Source organism: Magallana gigas, chromosome 1, assembly GCF_963853765.1.
Source record: "Magallana gigas chromosome 1, xbMagGiga1.1, whole genome shotgun sequence".
Lineage (NCBI taxonomy): Eukaryota > Metazoa > Mollusca > Bivalvia > Ostreida > Ostreidae > Magallana > Magallana gigas.
Genome location: NC_088853.1, coordinates 13,378,876 through 13,389,550, shown reverse-complemented (window position 1 = coordinate 13,389,550; position 10,675 = coordinate 13,378,876). Strand labels below are relative to the sequence as shown.

Below are 10,675 nucleotides of genomic sequence, written 5' to 3'. Positions count from 1 at the left end.
TCAATTTCAAAAAATAAGATAAGGAAAAAATGAACAAAAGATATGGTTCAACATATTCAACACTATCATAATAATCTGTAAAGTGGTAATTTCTTGCGCTTGCAAGGGTAATCGTCTAGTATTATCATAGCAATTTGATAATCTAGGAGCTGAATACATCGAAACTGAAACATTACCACCCTAAGGACAGAAACTTGTGTGGCAACCTTTGATAAGCTATACTTTTTGTTTTGTTTTAATGCAAGATAAAAAAATACTCTTTCAGATTATAAAGATGGAGTCACGTGGAAAGATTATATCTTCAGCAACAGGGCCTTCTTCAGAGACAACATCGCCGACCCCCTTGAAGTTGTGGAATGTTTGGTTGGGGAAACAACCCCTCAGATCATAACAGACTATCTGAAAGAACAAATAAAGGTATATAGGACATATAACATGCCAAATTTCTATAAAAGAAAATAGTTAAACATAGTTCCACAGTCAAAAAACTACAACATCTTACTATAATACAGTACTCAAAAGGCGGTCGTAAAACGAAGCAAAAGAAGCATTTCCATTCCTAATTTTTCGGTGACAGCCACACGCACACTAATTTATAAACGTCATAAATAACGTCACGTGCAATAGAGGTTCCACCTATCGATTCTTATAATATCAAATGCATCAATAGAAAATTTAGAGTTAAAATAAGCCCAAATCCTGCGCATATGATTTTTAAACGTAATTCTGATAGAGAGTTTAAAGCAAGGGAGGCAATATTTCGTATTTTTGAGAGATTAGTGAAGAAAAATCGCAAAAAACCACAACCAGTGCGTTTATCGATTCTGTACCAGATCAAGTTTTAAGCAGGACCTAGGGTAAAGCAGTGATTGGTTTCAGAAACCAAACGTGAAACCCAAATTTTCTGTTGTCAGTGTGAATAACATATTGCTTGGAAAATTCATAGAAAATGGAATAGAGTAATCATCAGCGATTAAATAGTAGTTGTTTTGGGCAAGGGGATCGGTATGTGTCGAAAAAAAAAAAACCCGGGGGAGCGATTATAACCAGCATAACTTGGTATTTAAAGCAATAAGACCTCCAACATATCAACCATGTGTTAGGGCTCTCTATCGTAAAAAGGTGTGAAAGCAATTAAAAACAAGTATTCCTTTTAAAGGAATGATCGGCAAAAATGATATACTGAAAGCTAGAAGCAATCAACATGATCAGTTTGATGTAAAATAATTAAAAAGGTACTGTATTTTTACACAATATTGAATATTTTGAATCTGTACATCATAATTTCATCATTATAAACCGTCAACAAATTTAATTTTGAAATAAATTTGGGGAAAGTTGTTCGAAAACTCCTTGTCTAGTTTTACATTTTTAACGTAATTATTAAATGTTAATGTATCTTCTTCTTCTTCTTCTTCTTCTTCTTCTTCTTCTCCTCAGAATACTTAGTAGGGCTCTTCAAAGAGCATTTACACGTATACAAAAAAAGAGTTGTATTAGAATAATTTAATGCGACTGAGAAACATTGAATGCCTTCATAACTTGCTATTGAGGTCGCATTATTACGTAACCTTGTTTATAAATCAAACCGTCTTCCTAGCTACTATTATGCAACATCAATAGATCGAGGTCTGTTCATGGAGCATCTTCTTATGATTGAGGTCAGTTCATCGAGGTCAACTGCATTACTGAATGAATCTTTCGATCAAAATTCTTACGCGTGAGACAAAATGTGCATTCTTAAATTAACAGGTCGAAATGTATTTCATGTATGTTTGCATCTCTTAATTAAGGTAAATGAAATGAAATAAAACTGAGTATAATGATATGATAATACTAAACCAAACTTCAAGTATTTATAAGAACTACTTATGCAAGCGGAATGTGTGCGCACGTGAAAGCATTGGCGGATGCCTCATATGGACACAACAGTGATCAGCCGAAGCCGATCACAAAAATATTTCCGCGAAGCATATCTTCGTTTTAAATGAAGTATGTGGTCCATGTTTGCAAAAGAATTTAGTGACACTCAATGAATGTTGCAAGAAAATAACCGCTCCATACAAATGTCTAGACAAACTGCTGTAGGAAAAGTCGAAAAAATATAAATAAACAAATCTAGGCAAGTCAATCCCCTGATATTAACATACATTGTCATTGGAAATATATGAAGACAAATCAGGATTCGTGCAGAATAACACTTACATGAAATCATGAATACAGAGCACTAGATTTGCGTTATGACAGATGTGTGCTTCCTCGTTATGTATTCTTAGTATTGTTTTTATATATGTGTACGTATTGTTTAAGAGTGAAAGTACGTATTAACAATTACAAATGATAAAGTCCATCGTCGTTATAACCATTCAAAAACAACTTTGAATGAACTGTATTTCACGTATAAGTGTAGTTAATATGAACGGTTTAATGTTTGACAAAATATCTTTTTTATTCAACCACTGCATCAAAACGCAAATATTTATATAAACACTTCCCTAACACTAGATTTAATTGTGCTAAAACGTTATTCAAACCATACAATGTGGTTGCAGTTAGGAAAGCAAATGTGGATTTTTAATATATTTTTTGGCTAAAGGAATACTGTATTTTCTTTTTGAATAGTTTTCAATTTTTTGAAAGGAATGAAGCTGGCGATTGCGGTTTATCCTAATAGTTTCAATTAAATTAAATGCAACTAGCACATTGTCTGAATATTGTTTTACATAACAGTAGAAAAGGTAAACTTTACGTCTGGATGCCAAAATAGTAGTATTGTATCACACGGTGCAATAATCAATAATATTATAGGGAGAGAGCACCACATCCAATAAAGTAGAAAAGATGTTAGATATTCTGCTGAGACGAGGTCCCAGGGTCCCCCGGTGTTTGTATGATGCCTTCATGAAGACACACAACCAACACTGTGCCGATAGGTTGGCTCCCTATCTTTTAGCTCAGGAACAGCATGCTCAAACGAAGGATCCATCGGGTAAGTAGTCAAACTCTTAACCTTAAATGAAATAAGTCAATATTCATTTTCAACAGCCTATGTAGTTAAAGTTAAAATAAAACACATCTTCAGCATTTCTTTCTCCTACAATGAAATGATTTTTTACAGTGATTAAGCAATTAAAATTTTTATTTATTGTTTTGAATGTAATTTTATAAAAATGTTTTTTATTGTTCAGTCATTAAAACATTGATAATTATTCTACAAAACAACTGGTCAATAAAAGTGCCACGATTTTCCATGTATTCTCAGTTTTTACATAGTTGTTAAATGGCAATACTAATTCACTTGTTGTACAGAATGGCCTCCTTCACGCAAAGAACATTATGCCATGATGAAAGAGCCTGTGACCTATCTAAAGCCTGACCACCCTTGCTGCTTTCTACAATATACCAACACAGAGGAGGTTTTTTTCATCAGCGATAAAAATATACACATAATTATAATCCCCAACCAGTAACATCTGATATGAAACAGAGAAACATTGTCTCTCTTTGGGTTTAAACCCAGGTCTAATGCCATACAAATCAAGCTCTCTACCGTATAACTAAAGGGTTAACCAGGAATGTCATACAACAAACTATACGAAATTAACACACCATTAAGACATCGAAAATGATAATAGATACGTGTTCTGTTGATACTTGATCTAAACATCATTAGCCTTTGCATAAACCTATAACTTCTATGCAGAAACCTTTTTTTATTGATTAATAAAATGTTATTGTATTTTGTATGTGAAATATGCTTACGTTCGTTTTTTTCTGTAGGTATACAGTATGCGACGAGAACGTCGAGGATTGGTGTACCTCATCAACAACGAACAATTTGACAATCTTCCTCTGAGAGAAGGAACACATTTTGATAGAGACAATCTAACAAGGTTGTTCACAGACCTTCATTTTGAAGTTATAGTAGAAAATAATTTAAAAGCTTCGGTAAGTCATTCCTTTATTTTATTGAAACAGCGTTCATTCAAAACTTCTATATTAAAAGGTTAAATCGGGTATGAAGATCAAACGTGAAATTTGACAATAAAATCAAAAGTTATTCTTCTTGTCAGTATGACAATATAACGATTCAAAGAAGTCGCACTCCATCTGATGTCCCGGTGCTTAAGAAACAAAGCATTTATTTTTTTATTTTTGTTCAATCTATTTGTATGTTAATTCACGTTGAAGATCATGTCAATAAGGTATTTACAATGAAGCGCATTGAAGTGGTAAAAATGTTCGTTTAAATGGAATGTTCTAAACTTTGTATCGAACGTCAATTGTTACATAAGACACACCCATTTCTCTTGAAACGAGGAAAACAGTATTCGTCACAATGCTTTAGGAACCGCCCCTCTTCTAAACAGCACAGGCAGGAATTTCACACACGTGCAATATACACAAAAACAAAAACAGACACTTGCTTTCTTTCTTATCTTTCTTTCTTTCCAACTATGTTCAGAAACAGTGATATTGTTCAAAATAAGAATATTTTAGTAACACATTTGTGTTTTGAACTTCCTGTTACATGTACTGTATTGCAAATAAAGACAATTTTTTTACAACGTATATGCACATGTTTTAGTTTTTCGATTTAGAGGGGTAAGCTACATTCTTAAATTCATCTTCTTCGATCTTCTGCATTTGTTTCTGTGTTGGCAGCCTGTTGAGAGGACTGGGATATGCGCGGGGCATGGAAAACATATAGGGAGAAAATATCGGGATTCAGCTTGTGTCCACATTTCGAGGGTCCGCGGCCCTGCTTGTGTTGTTTAGAAGATGAGTGGTTCCTAAAGCATTGTTACGAATACTGTTTTCCTAGTTATAGAAGAAATGGGCGTGTCTTATGTAACAATTGACGTTCGATACAAAGTGTAGGACATTCCATTCAAACGAAAACTGTTACCACTTCAATGCGCTTCATTGTAAATACAGCCCAAGGAAAAGTCAATTTCGACAATATTTTTTTTAGGAAATAATGAACCGTACTAAATCTATCAGCAAAGATGTCAAAATTAAGGATAGTGACTGTTTCGTTTTCATAATTTTAACTCATGGAAATGAAAACGGAATGTGTGGCACTGATGGAGAGTATGTTCCATTGACAACACTCACAGAGATGTTTGAACCAAACAACTGTCCGGAAATGAATGAAAAGCCCAAAATTTTCCTAATACAGGCCTGTCGTGGTGGTTAGTCTGAGTAAAACATTTGTAAATCTTGTCTACGCTTTTTATATTAACATAATTTGTAAAAGAGAAATCCGTTTTTAATAGCTGCATTGAAAACTAGATGTGTACCTGATATAGCTTGATTTTATGTCTGAGCAATGACCTCAGTATAATGATTTTTTTTTAATAATTAAGGTCAATTCAATAGAAGAATCATTGATTTATAAAAGGGTCTGGCCACGCATAGTCACAAATTTTCCTTATATTTCATACATAGACACACCTAGGTGTAAAACGCAAAAAACCACTTAAAATTGGTTGCTGGGGGTAACTGTTGCCATCGTAATCGAGGCTAAAGATGGGAAAATAGCAAAACCTACCTACTTTGAAGCCATATTAGAAGGTTTATCTCACTAATGTAAACTATCAAAGACATAAAACAGCCTTTTTCCTATTTTCAATAATTTAATTATATAAGAAAATTGATGGAGAAACCAAAACTTTTTAATGTTACCATGGAAACCGTTACAAATATTTGAAATCAGTTTTCTGCGGTTTTTTAATAAGCCCAAATGGGAAACTGTTTACTTTTTACATCCATATCAATGTTTATGCAATACATATTTTATCATGAAAATTGACATCCGTTGCTATGGCAACAAGGCCAATAATTAAGAAAAACTGAGAAATTTAAGATTATTTTGATATGCTTTCATTTCTTATTTAAGAATTTTTATGCAATTGTTTTACTTGTGAAATATATCTAAATTTTCATTATATATCACAAAAACCTTTGTTATGCAACAGAGAAGTGTTGTTGCTATGGAAAATTAAGCTGAAAATCACACAGAAATTCTTACTTTTTGAAAAGTCCATAGCAACGGCAGTTATTTTTAGAAAATTTCAGAATTTTTATAGTGTCATTATAGTGAAGGACATACTTTATTTTTTCTCACCATTTGATTTTATATATTTATTCATTATATCTAAATAATATCCATTTAAAGATGCCTAAAAATATAATAATTTTCCTTATATTTAAGCTTGTTACCATAGCAACTGTTCTCAAATTTTATTTTTAAATTTTTAATTGCACAATCATAATATTGTTTACCAAAAAATCCAAGATTTGCACTTTTTATTCAAATTAGATGAAGAAAACATATTTTAAAATTTCGGTTTAGTAACCATGGAAACGCTCTTATATTATGCGTTTCTCCATGAATGTTTTTGTTTCTTTTGAAAAAAGACAGCTATTTTTAATAATATATTCTACCCTGGAAACCCCAAGTTCTGCACATAATCACAATATGTTCTCAAATAAGCATTAAAATGCCATTTTTACATCTTTACCCCCAGTTACCATGGCAACGGGACCACATAGCAACAAACAAATGGTGTTAGGCTTTTTTATTTACCAAAGTCTATCAAATTGTCAAGTATAAAGAAAATCTATCTATGCGTGGCCACCAAATTTTGATTCTTACATAGAATTGATCTTAAGAACCATGTTTAGTAATTTAAAAAAATAGGTATAAGGGGCTTGCTCTAATGCACTCTTGTTTTAATGAATGAAAGCAATGACCACTCTTATTAACATATAATGTTTACGTGCATGTGCAGGCAAAGGAGAGATTGTTTGTTCAGCGGGAAGTCCCACGAACAACAGATCAGAGGGGTCTGGTGGTTGTGATAGTGTTGATGTGTCTGTGGATGCAAAAGTTAATCTGGAACCCAATATATCCGCCACACAAACCGTCCATTCCAAATCAGACTTTCTTGTGGCCTACTCAACACCAGAAGGTAATGTAATGTTTTGGACCTGTTACTTAAATGTGTGCTCGACTTTTGAAGATTGGCATCACTTACCATGCCATAGTCGATGAGTTATTGACCAATATCATAGGCCATAGTCAATATATACATGAGAAAAAAAAATCACAAATCAATTTTTGCCTTACCTAACAGCATATTTTTTTCAGATTAGTATACATTAAATACATGAACCTAAAAGATATATTTTGTTTAAATCTTATCATATATGCCATGAATAAAACTAGTGTCCTGCTTTTTGTAGGTGCACTATCGTGGAGGAGGACTGATGCTGGATCCTGGTTTATTCAAGCCATTGTGTGGATCTTTAAATTTGAATCACATGTCAAAGATTTGGTTGAAATGCTTGGAAAGGTAAGATTCAATTTTTAATAAATATATCAATAAAAAAAAACAGTATTAATTTTAAATTTGTCAAGTATGGTTATGAAGTGCATGTGGTAAATTAAACTCTTTACATTAACACACTTTGTTTTGTCAGGTGAATTATATTGTAAGCAAAGGCAAAGCGGAGGATGAAGGAAGCCATTATGTGACTGTATCGAAGTACGAATCATCTCTCAGAAAAAAGCTTTATTTTTTCCCTGGAATATGCGGAGACAAAGAAGTCCACCCGAAGTGTAAATAGAAGTTGAAAATAAGATTGAATAAGAAATGTGAAGGAAAATTTATGTCTAGGCATTCTTCGGCCTTGCTCATGACAGAAAACTTTCATGTAGCACATAATAAGCATGTTTTATTTCATTTGTTAGAAATATAAAAAAAATATTTTTTTAAATAAAATATCTTGTGCAGTTGTCTTAGTCAGAAAAAGTGGAAACCTTTGGAAAAAGTGATATATGTACATGAATATTATAACACCATTAAGTGTATTGGCACAGTGTATACTTATGCCTTTGATACATTTTTTAACAAACTTGTAAAATTCACCAAGTAAAAAATAAGTTGGAATGTACATTTTTGTCAATGGTATAAATATTATGTATAATGAAATCAAAACAACTTTATTAATAACAATAAATTTAATAAGGTAAAATAAATCAGTGTTTTGTTTATTCAGAATGTATATTGGTTCTTAACGTATCTATTATGTAAATGGAATTAAGCCATGGAAAAGAATGCAAACAACGTGGAAATACAACAAAAAACATGTATTTATTCTAACTAGCTAATTGCATACTATGTCAATTGATTGTTGCATACATCTGTAAATCTAAACATGTTTCGTAGAAAATCTACCATGGTCAACCACTTTTGATTTGTACCGTTATAAACTTGATTCCATTTTTACATAAGAATGTTCCATATTTTTATTAAAAATGATTTTCTGTCATGTATAGGTCGTTTTATAAATACGTCAGGAGAATGCTAAAACGGGTATATAAATGACTGGTATGGGCGTAGTGGTCAGATTGCGGTCCGGTAACGACATCAAACGGGTGCCTCGTTTCGCAGGTCTTTAATGTTGTAAACATTGCGGATAGATTTAGGACTAATTAATCAACGGTACCCATTGAATATGGAACAGTTTTTATAGACGGACATGTATTCTTTTATAGCCGGTTCAGCTTGCTTTGTTTGTCAGCTAGTAAATATATGGGTAATGTGTTCAAGAGATTTTTTTTCTTCTTGTTCCTACATGTTTTTGTTTATTTGGAATTTAGTAGTTATAAGTTTGATATTTTAAGAGCGTTGGTAGTTGGTGTAAATTTATTTTCATCTAACAACACATGCAAAGGTACACAGCAAAATGTGCCACGTATGTTTTACATATGTTGTGATCAAACATACGTATAAATTATGTATTACATGTAAATCATGCGTGGTTTTTCAACACATGTTAAACATGAGTTCAAAAACATATGGTAAACATGTGTGTATAAATGCATGTATACATACACACATGTGTAACATATGTTACTTTTCCCATGTGTTAAACATGTGTGTTTTTTCTATACGTATTTGATACGTTATTTTAACACATGAGAAACATGTGTGAAAAAACCTTGCCATTATATATGCGCGGATTCAGGAAATTATTCAAGGGATTGGGGGGATATTTGCGATAATGTTACTATGTAAATTTAATAAATTTTCATTTTTCAGGGGGTGGGTTGGGCCGAGATCCCCCCCCCCCTCCCTTTAGGTCTGCGCATATGTTATACATGTTTGTAAATGGCTTAAACTTTACATGTAGTAATGAATGGATGTATAACTGAATTCATATGGAGAAATCACGTACACTTTATTCATGAGCTAAATGCCACGTGACACTATTCTCAATAATATTCATGTCTTCAAATTGTCTCCCTTACAAATGAAAATATCATACCTTTTATGTATGAAATTTGTGTGATTACGTCAAAACTTTAATTTTTTTAATGAGATAATGAGTTGGCGCAATGCATAGATTATCTGGGTATGTTTTTGTCACCACAATCAGTGATTCACACTTCAAATTCACTTTGAATTCCTCTCTATCCAACCATTATAGATAATCTAAAAATAGGACTTTACCGGCTAAAATGAGTAAATGAATAAATAAACAGCTAAACATATCAGCTTGAAAGATAATAGAATTATAAACTGAAAAATTTCATTCAATTTATAACGATAATTCTTAAATAGTAATATTCAATTTGCCTAATGGTTCAATATAAAGTCTAAATGCCTGGTTGCAAGTCCTATAGCTTACTCAGAAAGTCTTGAAAAATGCTAAATTGAAAGTAAAAAGGAACCAACAAGACTTTTTTTAATTCGAGTCAAGATTTCTGGCACAACGAGTTTGCAATGTAAACTTTGTAAATATATAAGGAACTACTTTACCTATGAATGGCAAGTTTTTTAAAAATAATTTCAAAATTCCTGCATGACGCCTTTCATCACTAAAACACATTTTATTCCTACAACGCCCGCTTCGATTTTTTTAGGTTAAAAAAGAACCGCCATCTCAATAGCTAATGTATTCAAAACAAGTACATTCAGATCCCGGATGAAGTAAATGACAAAACCAAATGAGGAGAAAGTATTTCCGAAATAATTATTTTATTAAATTTGTGATTTTTCTCATTCCTTTCTATGTATTCTATTGTACTGAAAATCGCCATTGTGATAACATTATGGCCGCTATGCAAATAAATTCAATGTACATCATTTCTCCATATGTTAATAAATTAACTGAATCCATGTAATCTCTTTATATATTGATTTAATAACAAATCCGGATTTAATCCGGAATTGGCTTTTATTTTGTCGTTCACAAATATACGTCACATTTTTACGTCATGGAAGCAGAAGATCAAGCTGCAGGGCGAATATTAGATAAAGGTTAGTGTTTTATATTTACTTGCATTTTAAAATTATATCATACAATGGCCGGTGGTAATAGAGGGAAAATTCGGGTTGAAAGACGATAAACGATTGACGGACATCATTGTGGTTTTAAAAAAGATCTACTGGAGTGCAACTAGTACAGTGAGGTTCCCTTTAACGAATCACTAAGTAATTTCGCGTTGATAGTACGTAACCAAGCCCGAGTTAAATTCATAATACAACATTCACCCCTGCGAATGTTATTGTCATTCAAATTTTAGACCACGTGGTTTTATTTGACCCTTTCAGTTTCGCAGTAAAAATCGTACCTCGTGTATAAAGTCTATTTCACAGCT

At 32.4% G+C, this 10,675-nt stretch overlaps 1 protein-coding gene across 1 annotated transcript; it reads left to right on the top strand.

Annotated features, from left to right (window-relative positions):
- The first annotated feature begins 259 nt into the window (after positions 1-259).
- LOC136275218 (caspase-6-like) lies at positions 260-8,340 on the top strand. Its single transcript, XM_066083494.1, has 8 exons — positions 260-417; positions 2,809-2,989; positions 3,310-3,416; positions 3,781-3,948; positions 4,976-5,195; positions 6,798-6,977; positions 7,252-7,361; positions 7,489-8,340. Exons 2-8 carry the CDS (start codon positions 2,842-2,844, stop codon positions 7,633-7,635), a joined length of 1,080 nt encoding a protein of 359 aa, XP_065939566.1. The 5' UTR covers positions 260-417; positions 2,809-2,841; the 3' UTR covers positions 7,636-8,340.
- The last annotated feature ends 2,335 nt before the right edge of the window (positions 8,341-10,675 follow it).

Bases quoted from the DNA above. Each gene is read 5' to 3' on its own strand.
- LOC136275218 (XM_066083494.1), top strand. From the start codon at position 2,842: ATGTTAGATATTCTGCTGAGACGAGGTCCCAGGGTCCCCCGGTGTTTG. The intron at 3,417-3,780 runs GTTTTTTTCATC...TTTTTTCTGTAG, and splicing joins AATATACCAACACAGAGGAG to GTATACAGTATGCGACGAGA. The intron at 7,362-7,488 runs GTAAGATTCAAT...TTGTTTTGTCAG, and splicing joins TGGTTGAAATGCTTGGAAAG to GTGAATTATATTGTAAGCAA.